Source organism: Protopterus annectens, chromosome 6.part1 (assembly GCF_019279795.1).
Source record: "Protopterus annectens isolate FY-2018-M chromosome 6.part1, PAN1.0, whole genome shotgun sequence".
Classification (NCBI taxonomy): domain Eukaryota; kingdom Metazoa; phylum Chordata; order Ceratodontiformes; family Protopteridae; genus Protopterus; species Protopterus annectens.
Genome location: NC_056738.1, coordinates 464,342,246 through 464,368,723, shown reverse-complemented (window position 1 = coordinate 464,368,723; position 26,478 = coordinate 464,342,246). Strand labels below are relative to the sequence as shown.

The window sequence follows — 26,478 nt, the reverse complement described above, 5'->3', positions numbered from 1 at the left end:
TTGTGTTTTTTCTTGTTTCATTTTCACTCGGCACTGTTTGATTACTTACTTTGCCATTAAGTCTCTCAGACCTTCCGACTATGTTTGCCTCGGCTCCTACTAAATTTACGTCTTCGGTCATCCCGCTTCTTTGTAACTCACTTTGGAGCTGGAGACCATATGCTGAGGCCACTCCCCCTGCATAGTCAAGCTGATCCTATTTAAATGTCTTTATCTTCCTCTTGCTAAGTGAATCATTAAGTTTAATCAAATTGTCCTGAATTGTGCACATTTTACTGTTGAAATTTTCTGAAGAAGTGATTTCTTTTAGTTTCACAAAGTTCATGCGCACATTTTCATTCACTTCTGCCACCTTCACATTATTATGGGTCAACAGCACTTCCATGTGCTGAAAGCCAGCTTTCTGATTTATTTCAAGCCACTTGTCGAACTAAATCTTTTGGCAGGTCATTCCTTGCAGGCAGCTTCATTATTCTCAGTCCCTTTGGGACTCTGAACTCTCAAGCAGTACTCACAAAACATATTGTCTCACTGTAAGGGTTTTAACTTAGCAAGATCTTTTTCCAGTTGCATGAACATTTCACTGTGACTGACTTTGAACATAACAGACAATTGCTGCTCCACACTATTAAGTGGATTAATAGGTAGAGCAGGGAATCCATTTAAAACTTCTTCACTAGACATTAAACTCATCCTTCTCCCACTGGTGGCAATAGAGCTAACATTTCTTTCGTTGTTAATAATAAATGAACCTGTGGGTGTATCATTCAACATACAGGAGTAAAGTTCCATCCTTTGCTTAAAACTCAGCATTCTTCATCTGAAAAACTATAATTAGAAAGATTTACAATTAAGGGGGGTTTGTCACAGCCTGAAATGTGATCAGGAACCCAGCAGGTTGTTGATGTTTGCCAAAGAGTTAATGGTGACGAAAGAACGTGGGCTCAAGTTACAGCCTATGGCAGAAGTAATAGTTATGTTAACAACAAAAGGCAGCCAAAAAATGGGTATGTGATAAAGGGCCAGCAGAGAACGAAATGGAAAAAGAAGTAACAATCGTGGAAGACATAGGTACTGTAAATTTCAAAATTGTAAATCTTTCTAATTATAGTTTTTTGGATGAAGAATGCTGTGTTTTAAGCAAAAGATGGAGCTTTGCTCCTTCTCAAAGAGCTAATAAGTTAGAAACTATTAATGAACTCAGAGATTACATCAGACTTTTAAATTGTGATGTAATGTTTGACAAGCATGACAGAGCTAAATCACTACTTTATAAACCTAGTTGTTTCAACCTGCCATTGCACAAAGAGTTAGAAATGTTCTTGAACTTGAGGTTATTTTTCAAATAAAGTGGTGGTTACCAGCAGATACTGTGATCTTATTTTTTATTTTTGTATCAGTTGTTTGCTATTTTCTGCTTTTAAGAGAGTTTTGTATAGTTGCAGCTGTATCTGGATGGATAACCATACCATTCCTGGAACGAGTTTTACAACGTTACCAGCAGCGTGTATGTTAAATGATACACCCACAGGTTAGTTTATTATTAACAACGAAAGAAATGTTAGCTCTATTGCCTCCAGTGGGAGAAGGAGGAGTTTAATGTCTAGCAAAGAAGTTTTAAATAGATGTCTTGCTCCACCTATTAATCCATTTAATAATAGTGGGGAGCAGCAACCGTCTGTTACGTAGAAAGTCAGTCACAGTGAAATGTTTGTGCAACTGGAAAAAGATCTTCCTAAGTTAAAACACTTACAGTGGGAAAATATGTTTTTTAGAGAATTGCTTGAGAGTTCAAAGAGTCCCAAAGGGACTGAGAATAACAAAGCTGCCTTTAGGGAATGACCTGCAAAAATATTTAGTTGACAAGTGGCTTGAAATAAATCAGAAAGCCGGCTTGCAGTACATGGAAGTGCTGTTGAGCCACAATAATGTGAAGGCTGCAGAAGTGACTGAAAATGCGTGTATGAACTTTGAGAGACTAAAAAAAAATCACTTCTACTGAAAATTTCAGCAGTAAAATGTGCACAATTCAGGACAATTTGATTAAACTTAATGATTCACTTAGCAAGAGGAAGTTAAAGAAATTTGAATGGGATCAGCTTGACTATGCAGGGAGAGTGGCCTCAGCATATGGTCTCCAGCTCCAAAGTGAGTTACAAAGAAGCGTGATGACCGAAAACGTAAATTTAGTAGGAGCCGAGGCAAACACAGTCAGAAGGTCTGAGAGACTTAATGGCAAAGTAAGCAATCAATCAGTTTGTGTGTGTCTTTTGGCTTTTCCCAGTTAGGGGTCGCCACAGCAGAACTCTGGTCCGCTAATGATTGGTAGTTGATTTTTATGTGCCGAGTTACCAGCCCTGACGCACAACCTTCAACGAAGGTATGCCTATTCATACATGTCTCCACGCAGAAGATGCTCTAGCTGAGAATCGAACAGGACAGCATCTTACTGCGAGGCGACAACTTGCTGAGTGAAAATGAAACAAGAAAAAACACAGTCTGGGACTGTTGCCAAAGGCTCTTTTGACCAATCTAAGAGTATAAGTTCAAGAATCAATGTACGTTCCCAAGCTGCAGAGACTACAGAAAAGGGGGCTTTGTCACAGCCTATAATTTGATCAGGAAACCAGCAGTTTGTTGTTTATCAAAGAGTTAATGGTGACGAAAGAACTTGGTCTCAAGTTACAGCCTATGGCAGAAGTAATAGTTATGTTAACAACAAAAGGCAGCCAAAAATGGGTATGTGATAAATGGCCAGCAGAGAACGAAATGGAAAAAGAAGAAACAATAGTGGAAGACATAGGTACTGTAAATTTTAAAATTGTAAATCTTTCTAATTATAGTTTTTCGGATGTAGAATGCTGTGTTTTAAGCAAAGGATGGAAATTTGCTCCTGGTCAAACAGCTAAGTTAGAAACTATTAATGAACTAAGAGATTACGTTAGACTTTTACATTTTGATGTAATGTTTGACAAGCATGACAGAGCTAAATTACTATTTTATAAACCTAGTGGTTTCAAACCGCCATTGCACAAAGAGTTAGAAATGTTCTTGAACTTGAGGTTATTTTTCAAATAAAGTGGTGGTTACCAGCAGATACTGCAATCTTATTTTTTATTTTTATTTCTAAAACCTACGAGGATCAGATCCTTGTCTACACTCAACCAACATCGTAGGAATCTCCTCACAAACTAGGATTTGTGGTATCCCCCTCGGTCCCTCAGAAATAATCAGCTGAGGTTCCCCCTCAACATCCGAAGGAGACATTCACAGAGCCTCCGAGGACATGCAAGAAGTCAGATCCATGCTGGACCCTGGCAGGGTTGCAGCAGAGAAATCAGAGACAATAACCAGAAGATCCTCTGGACTTTCACCAGCCTCAAGAGAGAAGTCTGAGGAGAGGTGGGACAACAGCTGAATCAGACCCAAGTTTTTTGCATTTTTCTTGGTAGGCAGCTGACCTTCGGGATGGGAAGACTGTGCCATAGCACCTTGTGCCAACAATTTAAGATACTGGTTCTCTAAGCAAATTGACATGAAGAGAGATGACTATATAGGGCCTTAGGACAAACTGCGTATGGTTGTGAGAAGCACCCAAAGAGAATAGACACTACTCATGATAATCTTTATAGGGAATCTGCCACCCACACTGACATTTTCCCTTTCTGGATGACATGTAAACTCACAAAAATAAAAGTAAAAATAGATAAACCCCAACAGGGTACTCATCTGAAAAATGGCTTGGTAACCAGCACAGAAGGAGCATTCAGACCAATGATCAATGACGGCGTTTGGACTGGAGGCAAAGAAGTTCTATGTATGTATGTTTGTATGTCACCTTTATGTCCTAAACCTTGAGCAGGGAACATATGTGTGATGTATAGTGTCTCTACATTCCTAAAGCTTTGGTACACTGGCCAGAAGTTGGGCAGCCCATGGCAGGGAATCCCTTATGTAAAGAATACTGCAACAGTGATATGAAAGGACATATATTCAATTCTGTTTTCTCTGCCAAATTTTGTACATTAAAAGGAGAGAAATGAATAATTACATCACAATAACAGACTCATAGAGGACCGTAGGGACCTACTGACAAAATGGAACACTAAGATGGTAAGCATTATATATCAGACATTTTGCTGCAGGGATGTAGCCAGAAGCTTCTATATTGTACTTTGAGACGTTTCATTTTTCAGCCTCAACCCATTTGCATTTAGAAAATTTAACAAATCTGTTCAATATGTTGCCCCCAAGCACTCAAAAGGTATGATTATCTTCATCTGTTCCTTCTATTAAATATACTCTATTTTGAGCTACGTACCTATTGCTTGGGGCACTAATTTAGATTGCTGCAAACATCTTATGACCTGCAAAGGTTATACCATTGGTCTGTTGTAATCAACATCAGTTTTATTTCCTTTTATAAATTTTCATTAAATTGTATGTATAATTTGGATAAAATCACATCAATGTCATAATACCACATTAAATGATTTTCTTTTAATAATACACAGAATGCTACTTTAATAATGTCATTATATTGTATTTAAACAGCAGCAGCATTGATGCAAAGCATGTGGCAGCTTTTATTTTAACTTAACTTATTGTATAAAACTATTATACAGTCTGGTTTACAGTGTGTAAAATCACAGACTACTACAGTTTGATGTGAATCCTACTACATTTATTCAAAGGTTTGTTTTGGTATCATAAAACCTATCGAAAGTCATGAGAACAATTCCCTTCATCAACAGGAAAAACTGCAAATTCATCATGAAAGTCATCATAAACAAGAAAGACAATACCCAAGTTCAAAAATGAAAATTATCTGGACCTGTTGGTCACAAATGTTGAAATGACTATGAATTTTATTAACTAAAAATGCATAAAAACTGTGATTTTCTGCAGCTTAACTGTCAAATCACTTGAGCCTCATTCAGTCATTTTCATCAGTCTATTATGCTGGCTGTTAAATTAATATCTTTTGACTGACCCTGTGGTGCCTCACTTGTTTTGTATTTATATTTACGCTAAAACTAGTTTATTTAAATAAATGGGTTGGAAATGAACTCCAGTCCTGCCCCCCCCCCCCCCAAAAAAAAAAAAAAAAAAAGATGTACACTTTTGTGTAACAGGGAGGATGTTTTTGTCACATATTTATATACTTATTTCCATTTGTTATCAAAGTCCGACTGGGCAAGATAATTTTCAGCAGAATCATGGAAGAAAAGCTCCACAAACATTAAATGAATGACGGCAAAATAAATAAATATATGTAAAAATCATATAAGCAATATACAGAATCACTAAAAGAAGCATCAGCAAAATAGTAATATCTGACTATGAATGAGAAAGACATCACAAATGTATTGCATTAATTTACATGTGATGTTTTAGGAGCAAAATATGACAAACTTGTAGCCACTTAATATACGTATAGAGATAAGAGAAAATATGTCCAAGTGTTATATATTTGCATATGGATTAGCTATTTAAGAAATAGCACAAGAGTATAAGAGATTATAAAGGAGAGTTTGCAAACAGGTGTAAAACCTTGGTAGGACAGAAAAAAAAGAAAAGTGTTATGAGGTGGGAGGTGTAAAGCAAGTGTGAAAAAGGTACAGGACAAAATAATTTTGTATTAGTCTATCAGAAGATAGTGATAGCGTAAGAAGAATGAGAGTAAAGCAAAACTGGAGAGGCTGTGTTAGAAGAGGCAATAAACTAAATATGGAGAGCGTGATTTGAAAATAGAGATGTACAATGACATGAGGTAGGAAAAGGCTGTATGTATTACACCGAAAGAGAAAAAGCTGAATGAAGAAAAAAGCTTTGTTCTTTGGTAGGGTTACCACCTGTCCCACCTTGCGAGGGACAGTCCCTCTTTGTGCAGTTGTGTCCTGACAAAAAATATTAAAAATGGCAAATGTCCTGAGATTGTAGGACATAATTATTCCCTATATTTTATGTAATAGTTGCATAAAACAGTTATTCTATATCTAAAATACCTAAATGTTATAAGAAACAGAATAAGCAACTATAATGCTACAAGAATAAGCTTTTATTTAGGCAAAAAAGTTAAGTTCTATCCTTTGTATTGACCGTGTGTATGTGTCGGCCTGTAAAATGTGATGTTTGTACCAAAAATGTCCCACTTTGGCCATTTGAAAAGGTGGCAACCCTAGTTCTTTGGGGGTTTTTCAAAACAGAAGTAAGAATTGTGAGGTTTTCTACTTATTCTTGATTTTTTTTCTTTTTTTACTCAGATCATTTTTATTTTAAATGTATAACAAACAAAAACAGAAATTCTTGTTTTCATTTAAACATATTAATTAATAGATGAACTATATACAGTATTTACATTCAGCCTGACATGAGTCGATTTGAATAATAACAAGTTTATACAAAAATGATTAAATATAACTTATGATACAGTTGTTTTCATGAGGAGACTGATTCCACTTGTAAAGTGTCAATCAATGTCTAAACTTTCTTCCAGGGATTATTGACTAATGACTTAGGAAACATTCTTAGTTCTTTGGTTTTTACCTCCATTAATGCAGTCTTCTTCAGTAAACACAAAAAATATCCTCTATTAGGCATTGTGTTAGAGTTCCATTTCCTGGTTATGCATTTCCTAGCTATAGCTAGTATTGTCCACAGTAAGTACAGGTTAGGTTTACGTATAAAAGAACCTTCATTTATATTCAACAATATTAAAGCTTTGGTCATGACAAATGTGTCTGGTATTTTATAAATATGATGTTTCATTTTTCATATTTTCATTACTATATATAATTCCAAACAATCTAGTTATAAATTTGGGTGGATATGGGAAAGAAGAGTTACTTATTATCCTACATAGATCCGTGGAGTATGTCAAGACACTCTGAAGTATTAACCATTCATGTGAACTTAAACTATAAGTTGACAACATATATTGCATATCTAAAACTTGTTGTTTTTTTATGCAATGTTGCCAGCATATTAAATTTTTTTGTTCCCAAGAGGTAAATATATCCCTATGAATCCTATCTGAAAAGTTTTTAGTAATACTGAAAGGGGTTAATATTGTGAACCAAAGCTTTAACTCCATATTCATATTAATAAATTTCCTAAAAGTTTCAAAAAGATAGTTGATTAAATTTGACTTAGTGGGTTTAGTTATATTATACTGTACATGTATGTCATCCTTATCTATAGTTAAAGTATTTTTTAACAATTTGTTTTCATTTACTATTATAACTGTGTGTGTAATCCGCGGTGATGCAGCGGTAGTGTTGTTGCCTCACAGCAAGAGGTTCTCCCGTTCGATTCTCGGCTGGAGTGCGGGGAGTGCCTTCTATGTGGAGTCTGCATGTCCTCCCTGCGGTTGGGTGGGCGTTCGAAAGACATGCGTAAATGGGTGTGCCTTGGTTGAACGTCGAACTGGCACCTCGGCGTTCATGAAAATCTACTGCCAATCATTAGCGGACCGCAGCTCTGCTGTGGTGACCCCTAACCGGGAAAAGCCAAAAGACAAACAACATTATAACTGTAATAACTTCCAGTTAGATGTATAAATAGGGTTTTATCCAATCTATCACAGTTTTAAGTAAAGTAGCCCTTATATAGGATTCAATATCTGGAAAATGTATTCCTCCCTGATCCCATCGTCTGATAGGGTGAACATATGCAATTTTGTTTCTTTTAGGATACCACAAGAATCTTAACAATACTGATGTTATTTCCTTAAGATAGCTTTTCTCGGGTATTAACCAAATAGCTTGTACTACATACATTTTAGGAAGTAGTACCATTTTTATCAGTTGTAATCTATCTTCAAAAATGTATAAATAAATTATTCCACTTGTTCACCAGAGTATTTATTGCATCAGTAACCCTTCTATAATTAATTTTCAGAATTTCCTGCATATTTCCACTCACCTCTATTCCCAGGTATTTTAAAGTTGTGACTTGCTCGCCTATGATGTGATTCTTATTAATTTGCATTTCTTTTTTTTATTCAATAACATATATTTTGATTTCTGGTTATTAAAATGAAGTCCTGAGATCTTGTGAAAGTTCTCTGTCAATAAATCTAGCTCATCTAATACTTGTTTTGAGTTTGATAATGTGAGAAGCACATCATCAGCAATGAGCATGATCTTGGAATTATATTGGTCATATATATCTATGCCTTTTACCTTTGGATTGTTCCGTAGTAATATAGCCAGTATCTCTACGGCCAATGCAAATAAAGTGGGTGAAATAGAACCTTGTTTAGTGCCTCTAGTAATCTGGATTGCCTCTGAGCTAAAGCGTCCTATTTTAACATAAGCTAAATTATTTTCATAAACCTTTTTAATGAATATAATAAAGGAGAGAGGGAAATCAAATACATCTAGAGTTTTAATTAAATAATCCCAATTTAAAGAATCAAATGCTTTTTCTTTACCCAGCCCAATTATCAAGGCTTAGGAATTTTCTTTAAATAATCAATTAATGTCAGTATCCTTTTTATATTATCATATGTCTGTGTGTATTATGTATAAACTCAGTTTGGTCGTTATTAATTATTTGAGCTTTTATTCTACTTACCATAATAGACATGAATATTTTATAATCATTATTCAGTAATGAAATTGGCCCATATGAACTACAATGACTAGAATCTTTATTTTCTTTTAAAATGGGGGTGATTAAAGAATAACTCCATGAAGGGGGAATTGGTGCGTGAATTTGAATTTCAAGAAGTGTTTTATGTAACAATGTGGTTATATTTGTAGGATATAGTTTGTATATTTCTATAATTAAACCATCTATCCCTGGGGATTTACCGATTTTACTCTCTTTGATTTTCAGTAATTTCTTTATGTGCAATGGGTTTTTGTAACACTTGTAAGTTTTCAGAGATTGTTTTTATATTAGGGAGTATATTTTCTAAATTTAATTGGTTCGTTATAGTGTTCTTGTTTTTATGGCTTATGTAATGACACTTAAAAGCATCTAATATATCCCCTAGTTCTGAAACTTTCTTACCTTTTCCTTCATGTAAGATATTAACAATAGCATTATCTTTAGATTGCATATTGATTTTAACAGATAGATTATGTAGGTGTTTTGGAGAAGTAGCATAAGAGTTTATTTTTAATCTCTCCATAGCTAAATTAGTTTTATGGCTTAATACATCATTATATCTTTTATTTAAATCTTCTATTATTTTTTTGTTCCCAATCAAATTGCACTTTACTATATATATATATATATATATATATATATATATATATATATTTATATAAACTTTTAGTGAATCCCAGACCATTATGTTCACTTCTGGCTTGTAGTTTATATTTAAAAAGAAATGAAGTTCACTGATTAACCATTGCTTGAATTCTTTATTTTTTGTGATATGCGAGGGAATTCTAGAGATAAGTGTTAATGGTTTAAAATCCATTTGTATTTTTAGGACAAGGGAATTGTGATCTGATAAAGGACATGGGATTTTTGAGAAGGATGTGATTTTTGTATAAAGATCCTGAGAAATGTATAATTTGTCTATTCTGGTTTGTGTGCCAAATCTATAATCTTGATGAGAAAATAGTAATGAGTTGATAGTGTTGTAAGTATCTTTCAATTTTAAAGCCTCAGTCCATATTTTTAATAGTTTTGCAGTACATGTCAAGCGTGGACATTTTTTGTTAGTGGTTTCAGATATGTCAGTAATACAATTAAAATCTACACCTATTATTAAATTTCCTTTAGCTGCATTTATAATAAGATCTAGGTGTTTTTTTAACTGTTCCCACCCCAATACCAGGAAACCAGTATAGGTTTACTAGTGTCCACATCCTGTTATTAAACTTCAAGATGACAATAGCTATAAGACCATCTTTATCCACATATTTGTGTATAATTTCAGGACTTAAGGAATTATTTTTCCATAAGATTGTTACCCCTCTCTTCTTTGATTTAAAAGTGGAGCAGGCCAGGGTCATATATTCACTTGGGTTCCATATAAATTTATAACTTTTTTAAAAGTGTGTTTACTGTAAGAGTATTATTTGAGCTCTGTTTAATTTTAAATATTTTAATAGATTAGATCTTTTATTTGGTTTATTTAAGCCATTAGTATTTAAAGATAATAAAGTAAGATACATATCAAGTTATTTTCGAGGAAGAAAGAAACTTATTCTTGATTGATGGGTTTGCTTTTGGCAGGTGTGAGACCTGACTTTTGTTATATGGGTTAGAGTATTTGCAACAAAACTTTCTATGCTCTGCTCAAAATCACTACTGCAAAACTAAAAATTATAAGTATTTCCATACAAAGGAGGAAAAAAAGTAGCTGTTTAGGACTTAAGTGTAAAGCCAGAAGAGCACAAATGACAGCAAAAGATTAGAAAGCAGGATGGAGAAGACTGAGATGCTGATTACTTCACCAGAGAAAACACAGATCACGAAGATAAGTAAGCTTACAGTAACGCATGGCTATAACGGTATGCATTCCTGCTGATCATAAACATACAAGTATACATTAGTATGGTTTTAAGTTTAAGTTCTTTAAAACTCATCCCACCATTTTCCAGAAAAATGGAAGATTACATCCTGAAATTCAATGAAAAATTTATTTAATTCTGTAAACCTGCTCTTTCTGCAAGTAACTGTGGGGACTATTTTTAAATAGAAGTCCTTTTTGTGGAACAACTAATCAATAATCCATGACTGAATATGAGTATATAAGGATCTACCCCACAGCTGGTGTGATTTGATCACGTGGGTGAAGCCAGAGTGATCAAACAAAGGCAGCAATGGTTAAATCCTGATATACCCACACCCTGAAGTGGATTACTGCTGTTATGTATTGACATTACTTAAGAAAGGAATTGTTACCTTTCTTAAATGATGTGTTTGCATTATGGTACAGAGGTGTTTCTCCACATTTGTCCTTGTTTACTGATGTACTGTGCATGTGAATGGGGCGTGCATTCCCACACTTGCCCAGTACACCAAGAACAGTTCTGGAGAATCAACAGGGAACAGAGAATCTCCATGGCTGTTTTTGTATTTTTTTTTAACTGCCATGACTGTCCCAAGGGACAGGGCAGAGATACAAGGAAAATCAGGTATGTTTCTGATTATTTAGTTTTGCAGAACATACTTGATTTTTCTCTTATTTTTCTCTGTTCCTTAGTATATACCAGTAGAAAGTCTGGCCACTCAGTGGTACTTAAGTAGGAAGACTTTTTTCTACTGGTATATGCTTGATTTACAACTGGCATACTGATTGAGCTATGCAATCAGTGTGCTATTTTTTGAATATTAATGAGAAATCATTGTATAATTTCAGTGGAGTCACCCCTGCATACAGTTCTAATTAGATTGTGTTAATGTTCTTAGGAACTCAGTCAGATGCGTTGTTTTCCACTTACAGTACTGTATCTGGTGTACCCAGTGCCTAATATGCAAATATGTGCCAATAAAGCAGCATTAGCAAATCATTAACATTTTATGTAGGACTACTTAAAACAAACCTAAGCCGTACTTACTATCTCTGTATCTTTACAAGAATAGCAGACAGCACAGTCTGAACTTCAACAGAGGAGCAAGTGCAGACAACAGGTTTCTTCTCTTCCTGTAGCACATCAGCAATATACTAATAAAAGAGAGTAATTAATTAGGAGTGTTGTAACTACAACTGTCTAATTGCAAAGCTGCAGTTACTGATCATCATTTACATGCATGCAACAGCTTTTTGAAGCATCTGTCTGTAGCAGATTGCTTGCACTGCTCCACACTGTGCAGTGCAATCACCACCAATACATTCACATACTATGCCACAAGAGCAGCTTTCCCCATCCAGAAAGAACACAACTTACCACATACTGCAAATATAATTAATAGGATGAAAATGTGGAAGCAGAAGCAAGCAACTACACAGAATCTCGCTTTACTTGCTAGACAGGGTTTAAGACATAACAATAAGTGTGATTTTCACAGATACATTTTCTTACTGACAGTGAGCAAAGTTGTTCTCCTTTCTAACATTAAAAACATGTTAAAAATAAAGAGTAACTTTAATTCTAATATTTTACATATCAGCTCTGGTGACCGGTTCAACTCAGTGTGTGCATACAAACAATCATTAGAACCAAGCACATGAATACACTGTAATACTACTAACTTGCAACATAGAACCAATCTGTCATGAATTTACTACCTCAAGTGCAAAAAGGCTACCAGCTTACAGAGACGTCCCAAACCTTAAATTTAATAAATACCAATATTACAATAGGGAAAAGAAAAACTCCAGCTAGCTGACCTCACCATGTCTTGTACATCTTGTTACCCATAAAACTAACAAAGTAAAGAGAGCCATATTCCCTTCAGTCCTACTGATTTCCAGTAAACTGTTCCATGATACAAGTCTCATAAAATTAAGCTGTCTTTTTCTCTCCTACTAATCTTTCTCTGACATTTTCAGTCTTTCACTGTAATTTACAGTTTATACCCCTTTAAACTTTTTTTGTGCAAGTTATCAGTTTACAAACACATTTTTACTGAAAATGTGACTAAATGTTGGTCCCAAATTCAAGCTTTTGCAATGATTACTGAAGTAAACAATAAGATGAAGTTGGCAGTTGACTCATTTATTATAAATGACTTTTTAAACAAGAAACATCTTTATTAAATTATCAATGACATAGGCACTCGTACATTTATATAAATGAAAATAAACCATACTGACAATTTTTGTTGCAAACATCATACACTCGTAATCTATCCAGTCTCTGTCAAACATTACATAGCTCATTCAAATCCTGCCTTCTTTTAAACCTTTTTCCTCCTCTGCATGTCATGTATTGTTCCCACAAGTTCCAATTTTTCCTATGCAATTTGCTCCTACCCTTTTCTAAAGATCCCAGTTCCAGTTGTTTTATCTCTTTTACTATATTCATTACTTCTAGTAAGCTGGTTTAGACATTGACTTCCATTTTTTAGTAATTGCTTTTTTGTCAGCCACCATAATTAGACTCAGCAAGGCCTTACTATGTCTAAGCAATTCCGATTATGTATTACAGCTAAAAAAAATATTTCCTTAGTCACACCAATTTGCTCACCCAGTATCTCTGATAGAGCAGTCTGCAGGGAATCTTTAAAGTTTGCCAACTCATTACATTCCCAGAATATATGTTCCCAGTTACCTCTTTCTTCCCCATCACACCTCCAACATTTGCTGTCTACCTGAAGAAAAATTCCCTGGAGTCTACTTGGGGTACAAAAATACCTATGTAAACACTTCCAAGCAAAGGTCCTAAATTTTCTAGACTCTGTTGCATATCTGGGAGACATTCATATATCACCCATTGTTTCTTTGTGACTTGCTTATCCAGTCTCTCTTCCCAATCGTTTCTATCATCATCTGATTGATTCTTATAGGTATGTAATATTTAGTATGGTCTACTAATTACTCCTTTTTTAACATCAACTTCTATTTTAGATTCTACTAAAAACTCTACCAGTGCTGGTATTTCACTTAGTATCCCCCTATTTCTTTCTCTTTGCCTATACTCTGATATCAGTCCTTGATAGGGAAGGCAATTTCTAACTTGCAGTCCAAACAAATTCTAGGCCTCTTCTCATTTTATTACCTTTCCCTCTCTAATTATTTGTTCCTAATACCTCGGTTCTTTTACCAGTTTTCTCCAATAAATTCCAACCTCTCTTGCTTATTATCTGTTTTCCTAACTGCAGTCATCCCAATCAACAAAATCTCATTTCTCCCTGGGTTGGTTTAGTTCTTAGAATACTTTCTGCTACTTTATGAATATAATATTCTGTATGATTATTGTTATTCTCCTCAAGGATTTGCATCTAACATCCCAGTCTCATCATCATCCCTTTCGTCTTTTAATTATAGGTTTCTGCTGTGCAGCTCTGAAATGCCCCTTCAAATCGGGTAATCCCAAACCACCTTGCTCAACTGTAAGAATCATCTTATAAAAACACACACAAGGACACAGAGATTCTGACAAATCCAGCTGAAACAACTTCAAACGTAATATTAGTGCATTTATTATAATAAAACCTCAGATGAAATGAACCACACACACACACACACTATTTAAATACAATTCTAAAAGGTCATGTGACAACTTTTTAAGCTCATGTGACAGCCAAAAACTTTTAAAATCATGTGATCAACTTTAAATCATGTGACAGCTGAATTCACTGAAGAAATCATGTATTAAGGCAACATATTCAGTAAGTTAAAAGCTGAAGTTAAAATCAAAAGCTGAATATCTGAATACATAAACCTGTAAACTTTCTTTTACCACACAATAATAAACAGTTTTATCCAACAGCAATCATTAAATAATAAATGCTATAGTGAGAAAATCTGTCTGATAAAAAAGGTAGCAATATCAAATTTCTAAAACTCTTAGTTTTAAAAACGTGATCTGACCATTCCATTAAGTGTTTGGCTAGGGCATTGTTTATTTTCCTTTTCTTAATGTTGTATAGATGTTCAGCAATTTTTTCTTTGAACCTGCGCTCAGTTTTGCCTATGTAGAAAATAGGACAGTGTTGACAGAGTGCAGCACATACTACCCCTCCTGTCAGACAGTTAAATGTTCCTTTTATGAAAAATGTAAAGTTCTTTGTAACAAACTGTTCACCCATCAAAATGTAAATGGAACAACATCCACATTTAGACATACAATGACTTTTGTTACTCTTATGTGTGGGTGTTCTATTAAAACGTTCCACAATGTTTTTAAAATTACAACCTCTTTTGTATATTATGTGTGATGTATCCCCCACTTTCTCATTATGTCCATCTTCCCTTAGAATAGCCTAGTTCTTCTGGATAATGCTCCTAATAGTCGCACTGTCAGCATTATAAGTTGTGATAAAGGATCTAATAAAGGTTGTATTTTGTACTGGATGATGTATAGGTGCAGGGATGTTAAGTTCACTAGAAGGGGTAATATTATTAGCCATAAAATCACTTGCTGATACATAAATTTCAGGTCTTGGTGTTTCACTATGACCTAAAATTGGATTAAAAAAGCCCCCTTCTCTTTTGTTTATCACTTCATACATTAGTCGATTTACCATACCATGGGGGTAACCTCTAGCCAGAAACATACCCTTTATTGACTCACATTCATCTAAAAGTTATCAAACCCTGACACCATCTGTGCGGCCCTTACAAATTGACGCTTGACTACACGTTTTTGGTGCTTGGATGTGAGCTTGAAAAATGAAAGTAGATGTTTGAAAAGGTGGGTTTTTGACAAATCTGGGCAGAAAATTCAACTCTCTCACTGTCTTTAGATAGAAGCATGTCTAGGTATCTCATCTCCTCCTATCCTAACTTCTAGTAACTAAGCCCCATCTACCTGTAACCTTGGCATATTTAATTCTTCCATAAACATTTCCATTTGTACTTTCTGATCTTAACATTTCTCCGCTTAATATAGACTTTCATAAAATTTCCCGAACATTTCTAGTACCTCTACAGGATCTCGTTAACTTCCTTGTTACAGGCTCCCTAAGCTTGGTGACAACCCTTTCTATGTTCAGTTGCCTGAGTTGTGCTAAACATTTTTGTGCTCTGGCATTATTGTCAAAAAACAGTTGCTTAACAGCAGTCTTTCTAAACTCATGCATATTATCAAGGCAATTCTTTATTTTCTGCTTAGTACTTTTTAATTGCTCCTCTTCTTGTTTTTTGAGATTCTTCCTATATTGCAATACATTAACATGTCAGTCCCTCTACATAATTCTTGTTGCTTCTTAATCATCCCTCTCTCTTTTATTTCCACTCCCTAGCTATATTTTCAGTAGAAATTTCTATCTTCTCAAATAACTCCAGAATAATTTCTACTACCCATTCCTTAAATTTCTCTCTCTTCAACAAATAGGTGGGAAAGTGCCAGTGTTGCATTTTTATTGTAGTTATTGGCCTGTGGTCTGAAATAGGTATTGGATGCGTATCAAACCTTTCAATTAAATGCACATTACTGTGAAATGTAAGTTATGTCTAGACTAGCTCAGTTTTTGAATCTTGAGAAATAATATATGAATTCACTTTGAACTCCTGCTACTGAATTCACATCTTCCATTTCAAATATTTTCATAAATTTCTTCAAAAATCCACTCTCCCTTGTTATATTTTTCCTTCTGGCCCCCCAGACACATCATCTCTACTGCAAATCAAATTCTAGTCCCCACCTATAATTATTATTCCTTGCTGAAAACTGATTTCTCCCACAATTTTCTTAAGTTCCATTACAGCAGTTTTGGGATGAATATAAATGCATGCCAGTATAATCCTCTTCCCTTGCCAGTAGCCCCTTAGTACTACATATCTACCATTATCATCTTTTTATCCTCGTCTATCACTACTGGAGCTCATCTTGCAATTATCATAAGTACTCTTCTTTACCTGTTCCCAGATATTCCTTAGAATAACTGTCCTGAAAACCTTTCTTTATCAAATTCACATGTTCATTTCTTTCCAAAACTGTCTACTCTAGCATAGCTATTTGCACAGTTTACTACTCTTCCTTTTTTGTATACATCTGTGAGGCCATTAACATTTAAAGATCATATTGGAAGGCTCATTATGTTAAAAAGTTACACCCACCTTTTATTTGTAACAGTTTTTTTGTTAAGTATCTACTTCCAGCTTTTGTGTTACATGCACACACTGTTTGGCAGGTTGACCTTCTATAGTTTCTTGTCTTACCCAGTTGAGCATGTCACATCTTAGAAAACATTTTGTTTTACTGAAAGCCCTCAAAAAATAAACCCCCAATACACCCCAAAAACCTATTAAATTAGTATTAACACAGAAAACTATATACATCTTCAAATATTTATTTTACATTCCTAACAGGAACAATTGTCCCAAACTGATAGACACACTCATAAACTTGGGTTAACCTAAAAGGAAGGCTATCCCCGCTAAGACATACAGCCTTGTGCTTTCACCAAGTGCTGTCTGGTTCTGTCTTATCTTTATTGCTCTCACAGAATAAAACACTTGAATGTTTTCAGAAAACATCCTCTCCTAGCCATTGAAAGAAAGAAGTATTCTGTTTTTTACCAGATCGTGTCCTTGGAAACAGGAGGGCCAGATACAGGGTTGCTTCTACAAGTATTTAACTATTTGCTAGAGGAGAACTTTATGCTATTCAATGTTCTTTTTATTTGTTTTCTCTTAAAACTGTTACTAGATAAAGCCAGGAGCCCTAATCTGTCATTCACCTATGCAAGAATGAGAAAAACACACATTTTTTCTTGTATCATACTCTTGAACAGACCTTTCTTCTTTTTCTTTTTAACACTGCTGTGCCTACATTTCTTAAAACTAAACAAGGAGAAAGAGAAAAGAAGGAAAAACAGGGACATATGTTTACTTCAGAATCCCCAATACACTTGAAAATAACTGAGAAAACTTTACTTTATAGTATGCAGGTATCATGCACTATACAAATATAACTGTTTAGAACAAACATTTGTTTTACTTACAGTTAACTTTTTCCTTCTTCTTCTCTCCTAAGTGTTCCTCCAAAATTGACATGAAGTAGGGCATATACTTTAGAGTCCCCTACATGTTTAAAAAGTCAAAAAAGTCCAATATTTTGAGGATTTATTGTTCCATCATGTTTTACTAACATAATTAATGCTTTATAACCCCATATTTGTCAGTTTTTGAGTTGCTGGTTTTATTCTTGTTTATCTCCATCTCCCAAAAAGTACAGTTTTGTACCTACCATAAATGTAGATGTTCGAGGATCCACATTGCTGCAGTCCTAACTATTGGGTAGTCCGCTGTCCAGTCGGCCCGAATACCAAAGTATATGGCTGACGTCGGTCAGGGCGCATTAGACTGACGTCAGTACGTCAGGGTACTAATGCGCATGACCGACGTCATATCCTCAGTCTTTTCTTGCCCCAGATGTCAGAAGACCCTGAAAAGATAAGGCCAAAACCCAAAAACTCCAAAACATACCTGCACCAAAAATATGTACAATATATACAAAATTAGCAGAAGACAACCTCACCTACACAACCACCCCTAAACACAGAGGGAAGGAGGGAGGTAAATTGGACTGCAGCAATGTGGATCCTCGAACATCTACATTTATGGTAGGTACAAAACTGTACTATGTTCTTCATTCCACATTGCTGCAGTCCTAACTATTGGGTAGAATCCCAAAGCAGAGGTAAGGGAGGCTGGCAAATCATAAGGAAGCAGGAACTGACAACATGCCTTGCAAAATAGCTGTGGCAAAACCAGCCCTAGACTTAGAGTAGAGAGGAAGGTGATAATGCTTAGAGAAAGTATGCACTGAACTCCAAGTAGCTGCCTCCAAAATATCCTTAGTTGCCACCCCTTAGAAATGCTGTTGAAGTGGCAGTAGCCCTAGTGGAATGAGGCCTAATCCCAGCTGGAATCTCCTTGCCATGATGGGAATAACAAAATGCAATGCAACACCCAATCCACCTAGAAATAGTTTGTTTTGACACAGGCTTGCCCTGAACTCAAAGCAAAAGAAACAAACAACTGCTGAGACTGTCTAAAATCCTTAGTCCTGCTCAAATAATAACGCAATTGCCTGTGTACATCTAAAGTGTGCAAAATCTTTTCCCCTTTATTTTGGGGTTCTGCATAAAAGTAGGCAAATGAATAGTTTGGTTTAAAGCCACACTAGAAACCACCTTAGGCATAAAGGAAGGATTAGTACGTAAAGATACCCTATCCTTATGAAAAATCAAAAAAGGCTCCACTGCCATAAGGGCCTGCAACTCAGAAACCCTTCTTGCAGAAGTAATGGCCAACAAAAAAGCAGTCTTCCATGACAAGTATTTCAATTCAGCAGTAGCCGCAGGCTCAAAAGGTTGTAGAGTAAGTTTCTCCAACACAAAATTGAGATCCCAAGCAGGAGTAGGAGCTCTACGGGGGTCTTATATTCTTTGCCCCTCTAAGAAATTGCTTGAACAAAGGATGCGAAAACAATGGTGGGTCACAATCATAGTGAGCTGAAATTGCTGCAGCATGAATCGTAATGGAAGAGAAAGACAAGCCTTTGTCCAATAACTCAGTAAGATATTGAAGAGCCACACTCAAATTAGGCTCAGAAATCTCCAAATTGTTTGCTGCACTCCAAAATAAAAATCTCTTCCATTTTTCAGCGTACACTTTCCTTGTACTAGGTCTTCTGGCTTCCATAATCACATTTAAAACTTGTTGAGGAAGTTGAGACCTGCTGTCTTTCAAAACAGAATATGCCAGGCTGTTAGATGAAGAGAGTGAAGCTTGACATTGAGCAGATGACCGTCCCTCTGAGACAACAGATGTGGAATCAAAGGTAAAGGCCATGGAGGCTTCCTTACCAGACTCCTCAGTAATGGGTACCAGTGCTGCCGAGGCCAATCTGGAGCTATTAAAATCATCCTTGGCTTGTCTTGTCTGACCTTTAGAAGCACCTTTGGAAGAAGAGGCAGAGGTGGAAACGCATACACATGAAGATTTTTCCAACTGAAAGAAAGAGCATCCACTTTCCAAGCTGTGTGATGAAACCTCTTTGTGCAAAACTTTGGCAGCTGGTGGTTTAGTGGAGAAGCGAACAGATCTATGTCTGGAGTTCCCCATGACACTGTCAATTTTTGAAATACATGAAGATCCAGTTTCCACTCGTGGGGATCCATGATTTGTCTGCTTAACACATCTGCTAAGGAGTTCTGTGCTCCGCAGAAACCTTGCCTGAAGAGTTAGTTGCAAGCTGAGCGCAGTCTCCCATAAAATCATTGCTTGCCTGCACAATGGGTAAGAATGTGTTCCCCTTGTTTGTTGATGTACCACATGACAGTTGTGTTGTCTGTTAGAATCAACACCTGCCCTGGAAGAAGTAATTCCTTGAAAGCCATTAATGCAAACTGGACTGCTAACATCTCTTTCATGTTGATATGTAGATGCTGTAGTCTGGCAGGCCACTTGTCTTGTATCCACTTTCCATTTAGATGAGCTCCCCAAGCAATGTCTGAGGCATCTGTCGTTAGAATCTGACTCGCCTCTGGCCGGGTCACAGAGAGTCCCTTGTTTAGGTGACATTCCTGAGCCCACCACAAAAATTCCTTTTGAATGCAAGGTATTATTTGAATGACAGTGTCTAAATCCTGGCAGTGCTGTGTCCATACATTTTTGAGATACCATTGCAGCTTCCTCATATGCAGTTTGGCATTGGGAAGCACCAGAATACAAGATGCCATGAACCCTAAGGCTTGAAGGACTGTCCTTGCAGTCAGCCCGGACTGAAGAGATAGGTGATGGAAGTAACTGGAAAGATTCTTTTGTTTGTCCGGGGTTAAAAAGGCCATCTGGGCTGCTGTATTCAGTCTCACACCCAGAAAGCACATGTCTTGAGAGGGTACTAGACTGGACTTTATTTCGTTCACAGAATACCCTAGGCATCTTAGCACTGCTATGACATATTCCAAATGCTGTAGAAGATCTTCCTTTTCTTGAGCCAGAATCAGGCAATCGTCCAAGTAAGGATAGATTTGAATTCCTTTTAGCCTGAAGTAAGCTATCACTGGAGCCAGAACCTTTGTGAATACTCTGGGCGCAGTAGATAAGCCAAAGGGCAATGCAGAGAACTGATAATGAGAATTTCCAGCTCGAAAACGCAGATACTTCCTGCAAGTTAGTCTTATAGGCACATGAAGGTAAGCTTCCTTGAGATCTAAAGTTACCATCCAGTGATCTTTGCCCAGCAGAGGTAAAAGCTGTTGTAGCGTCAACATTTTGAACTTGGGAATGTCCAGATAAGTGTTGAGGATAGATAAATCCAAAATTGGTCTCCACGTGTTCCCCTTCTTCGGAACTAGGAACAGGCGAGAATAAAATCCTAGGCCTCTTTCTGGTACAGGAACTTGCTGAATGGCCCCTATTTGGAGCAACAGAGAAATTTGCTTGTGAGCCTCTGTTCTTTGTAGAGGAGGAATGTCTGGCATGCCTTTGAAAGGAGGCAAGGTATGGAAATAAAACCTGTAACCGTGGTGAATGATATCCAGAACCCATCTGTCTTGGGTAATTAAATCCCAATTTTCTTTGAAAAGAGACAGCCTTCCTCCCAAAGGTGCTGCCAGGCGAGAATGAACTGGCAGCTGGAAAGGCAGGTCATTGGGTCTGCTTACGAAAGGACTGACCCCTGCCCTCAGTAGAAGTCTGAGCAGGGGAACTCCCTGTCCTAGGCCTAAAGGAACCCTGAGCTCTGCCCCTACCACGTCTAGACCTACCCCTAGACTGGGAATCATAAGCAGGATAAGTCCATCCCTTAGAAGGCCAATTTCTACTAAACTTCGGAGGCTGCACCTGCAAAAAATCCTTAACAGTTTGCATAGACTTAGCCTTGTCCTCCATTTTCTTTAAGACTGCTTCCACAGGTGAACCAAACAACACATCAGACTGCAAAGGAGCATCCAAAATCCTCGTTTTAACATGCTCAGCTAAATTCTGATCTCTCAACCAGGCATGCCTACGAAGAACAGAACCAGTGGCAGCCACCCTCGAGGAGGCCTGCACAGCATCAAAACCACACTGCAAGGAATGTTTACCCACCTGTTCAGACACATGAACTAAATCCTGCAACTCTTTACACTCAATACCTTCCGCCAGAGCATCCACCTTAGATTTCAGTTGTGAAAGGAGATAATTCTGATATTTTAACATGTGAAATTGACAATTCAACGCCCTCATGGCTAAAGTGGAAGAAGTATACACTTTCTTTCCCCATCTATCCAAAGCCCTTGCCTCTTTATCAGGAGGGACAGGATTTTTAACAACTGAGGCCTTCACACCTTTAGGCCCCTGAGAGACAGTTTCCGGGTCCGCCCTAGGACTCTTAAAAAGATACTTATGAGCTTCAGGCACCCTATAATACCTATCCGGTTTAACTGGGGCAGGAGGCAAAGAATCAGGATTCAGGGAAGCCTCTGCAAAAACATCTTCCACCACAGTCAGAACAGGAGGTATAGCTAAAGGCCTATGCTGGGGTAAAAATAAGAATTCCCTAAGCCTTTTCCTGGAGTCAGAGAAATCTTGACCTTCCCATTTAAAATGTTCCCTCATGGAATGCAGAGTCTCTGAAAATGAAAAATCCTCAGGAGGGGAAGCCGAAGGAGTAGAATCATCCACATCAGAATCAGAATAAGGAGGATACTCCTGCAAGTCTTCAGCCGAAGACTCAGAAGCCTCCGAACATTGCTCAAAACTCTCAAACTCAGGTTCCACCCTAGGCCTCTTATCAGGAGGGGGCATAGAACCTCTTATCATAGTAATCAAATCCTCTGCCATTTTAAGCATATGTTTCTTAGGCAAAGACCCTGAAGCACTAGGAGAAACCCCCATTGAAGCTACACTAGGCCTGCCTCTCAAAGAAGCCTTGGAAACAGAGGGGGAGGCTCTAACCACCTTAGGAAGAGAGGGAAGAACAGTCACCTGAGAAGCCCCCTCAGCCTGGCCTACTTCCTGAGAGGATACATCCTGTAACAATAAAGCCTCTCCCTGAGACTCCAAAGAAATACCTGGTAGAGCCTCCGGCTCCACTGAGTTTTCAAAGAACCGGCGTCTGGGACTGTCGGTTCTTCCCCTCTAGGCTTTGCTGCTTTGTCCTTGCGCTTTTTGGCCGAAGCCGGCGTCGGAGCATCCGACGGCATTTTATAATTACAACGCTTCCCAAACACTAACCTGGCACAGTCTAACCTTCTCTTAATAGTGCGTTTGTTAAATCTAGCACAAGAGCGGCATCCAACAACGTCGTGCTCAGGCCCTAAACAAGGTATACACAAAGTATGATAATCCCTATGAGGTATCTGTTTCCCACAAGAAATACAGTTATTCACTTTTTCTGACATCCGGTTAAATACTGAGGCAAGAAAAACCAAAATAATCCCCAACGGGTACTTAGCCAACTTTGATTCGGTCTGAAACTCTGACTTCAGAAACTTTCAGAACGCCAACCTGCACTCGCAAAATTGCTTCTGCATCGGACCATGCGGCAAAAAAGACTGAGGATATGACGTCGGTCATGCGCATTAGTACCCTGACGTACTGACGTCAGTCTAATGCGCCCTGACCGACGTCAGCCATATACTTTGGTATTCGGGCCGACTGGACAGCGGACTACCCAATAGTTAGGACTGCAGCAATGTGGAATGAAGAACATCTAGTCTCTGCTTCCTTTCCAACATACTTTTGGTTCTTATAGTCAGCTCTTGTGCTTTTTTTCTGTGTCTCAAGCATTTTTTGTTGAACCACTGGAAAAGTTTTCACTGGCACAGTCTCTCTGTGATCTTTATTACCAGAAGAACAAGAAGCAAAATCTTCTGTTTCACAGCCCAGTTTTTGTTGGACAAACTTGTATTTCCTCCTTAGCATGTTCTGCATCAAAAAATGATTCTTAAGACAGCTGGATATGGCAGTTTGAATCTCACACCTGCTTCTCGACATTCCCTGATTAGTGGAGTAAATTTATTCCTCTTCTGCCTGGTGTACGATGGGTAGTCATTTACCACAAACACTCTACTGTCTTCCACTTTTAGTACTTTGTCTTTCCGCCATAGTTTTGTCAGAATCAACTCCTTCTGATGGTAAAATTGCATATTTACTATTAAAGGGCTAGGTTGCATTCTCATGGCCAGGTTTGGAGCATACGCTTGATGTACTCTTTCAATTAACAACTCCTGCTGTGGAATACCAGTCCAGTTACTTATTTGTGCTTTCATAAAATTAGTACAGTCTGTTCCTTCCAGCTTTTCTGGTGCAGCCAAAAATCTCAGGTTTTCCTTACTTGCTCTATTCGCTAATTATTTTAATTTTTGAAACATCTCTTCTTGAGCAGTCTCATATTCAGCCAGCCATTTCTTCATTTTGACCTCTGATGTTTTGCAGTTTTATCACCTCATCTGAATATCTGTTTAAAGCTTCTTCCATTTTTCCAGCCCTTTATTTGGATTGAAGTACTCCATCAGTGTTTTGTTTATTTTAATCAGCTTTAAGTACATTTGACTTATTTTTTTTCTCCAGGTTACTGGAAGTCATGTCTTGCACCAAAGCTGGAGCTTGCACTACTTTTTGCTGAACAGCTGCATAATTCTTTCCAGTCAGTGTTTTTTCCTCACCTTTTGTGGTCGATTTTCTTTCAGGTTCTCTGAATTTTCTTTTTGCTGGCATCTGGGCAATGCACTTGCTAGCCAATTACTGAAATGTACTCACAAATGAGTTCAATGGCTGTCTTTTCTGAGTTTCTGTTCTCAAACTGGGACAGCTGAATTTAAGCTGTTAATGTACAGCCATCTTAGAAGTTTCCATTTGTTACAAATCTTAGACATCTCACATGGCAACAATATAAATGTGTTTCATGTTAAGATTCCTATCCAGCCAAATTGCTAGACCTTTACACAAGCTTATTTCATGTAAACAAACATTTTTTACTTATCAATACCTGCTTGTAACAATTACAAAACTTGTTCAGATCAACCTTATAACCTTCAATACAGTACATTTTGTATGTAGTGGTAACAGTTATTTCAACAATTCACTGCATTAAATAAAAACAAAATACTACATTGTATTATACTGCATCTTTTGTCATGATGTAACCAGTACTTTTCTCTAACAGGCATCTATTAAGTGTCTCATTTAATTGTATTCTCAAGTGTTCTATACTTTGCATTATACTAGTGTAATTTTGCTCAGATGAGCTTGGGTTGTGGCTAAACGGGTTGATGTCAACAGGATGCCCCACCCACACTCAGTAGCAATTTTCCAGTTTCCCAGTCTACACCAAGTAAATCTTCCACTCTAGTGTGCACTATTCCCCATCTTCCCCTGGATGGACACACCCATCCTCTCCTGCCAGCACCTCAGCCACCTGATTTTCTAATTAAAACCTGTGTTTCCTGTGAAATGGGACTTTACTCTCTCTATGACAACTGATATGGTAAGAACACAATTTAAAAAATTCACTTGCTATAATTCAGTGAACTGCAACTGTGATCATCAGAATCGTGAGACTATTACAACAAATGTGGTGGAAACATATACCAAATCAGATGATGCAAGTATCCTTGAGCATCCCCCACTGGTCTGCAGTATAGTAACTCTACAGTCAGCATGCTAATGACACTCAAGTGATGCCATCCATTGGCATTGATGTGAAATCTGTCTACTCCTCTGGTGACATACGTTTGAGGGCAGACTCGGGCTACTGTTAAGGCTGAAGAACAGAATGAAGCAGCAAATGGTCAGCTCTTCTATGCTGGTCTTCAGACTACATGTGCAGCAATGATGTCGGTGTTTAATACTGTATTTTCTTTCCTCCCAGTTTGCTTCAATCCCTGGTAAGTTAAACTTGCTGACTTGCAAACTATGCATGACAACAGCAAAATGTCATGTGTGCTGCAAATGCAGAATGTACAGTAATGCAAGTAAATTTAAAATTTTAGCAGTGCTTGAGTAGGAGCACTTAAGCAGGAGAATCCAATATACAAGGGAATTAGCTGCTACTTTTACATCTTCCCAGTTGGCCCATCTCCAAAGGGTTTTTGGACATCCCACTATGGGCGAACTCCTCCTAGGCAAAGGAACATATGTATGTGTCCAAGATGACAGAGGTAGTCAAGGCCTCTTTCTTGATAATGAAGACATGGGGGATATGCTCATTGAAGGGAAAAGCCCCTTTCCTTGTTCATGTTTAGGAAAGAATTCTGGTGGATATAAAAACGTGTAGAGAAGAGTTCCAATGTGTAGAGAAGAGATGTGAGTGATACCACCATTCCTTCCAACCAGATCAGCACTGGTGAGGGGGATAACGAGGGGACAATGTGGGGGGGGGGGAGCCAGTACTGCAACAGTGAATCTATTCAAACATTGACTGTTATAGTGAGTTTGCAAGTGTACTATGTTTTTGTACAGATTACTGCTGCAGCAGTATTCAATACATATGAAAAATTACCACAATATATGAAGATCTGGGGAGGGTACTGATTCAGAAGGGAAATGGGTCCCCTTCTGCTGCTTGCTTCTTGATGACGTACTGCTTAATGCACAAACTGGACAGTAGTGTCAAAGCATGCCCTGCTCCAAGAATGAATTTCAAGCTTATAATGTTTAGAAAAGGTGTGAGCAGAGAATCAAATTTCTCCCTCACAAATACCTTTGGCACAGACATTCTGGAAAAAGTTTGTTGAAGTGTCAGCTGCTCTTGTAGACTGGATTCTGACAGGACCCTAAACTGATTTATCGCGCCTTTCATAATAAAATAAAATACATTCAGCCAACCTTTTCAAAGTTATTTGTTTTATGACTGGTCTGCCCTACCTGACAAGAGTCAAAGGACACAAACAACAATTTTGTTTGCCTGAAGTCTCTGGTTCATTCCAGACAGTATCCAAGTTTATATCTCAGGGTACAAGTAC

General features: G+C 37.3%; 1 protein-coding gene across 1 annotated transcript in view; it reads right to left on the bottom strand.

Annotated features, from left to right (window-relative positions):
- Nucleotides 1-26,478, bottom strand: part of PACS1 (phosphofurin acidic cluster sorting protein 1) — a gene marked incomplete in the record, with an annotated part of 1,397,033 nt that overhangs the window by 442,170 nt on the left and 928,385 nt on the right. The window contains 1 exon segment of the mRNA XM_044075887.1: nucleotides 11,529-11,635. Within this exon segment, the coding sequence (XP_043931822.1) occupies nucleotides 11,529-11,635 (107 nt within the window).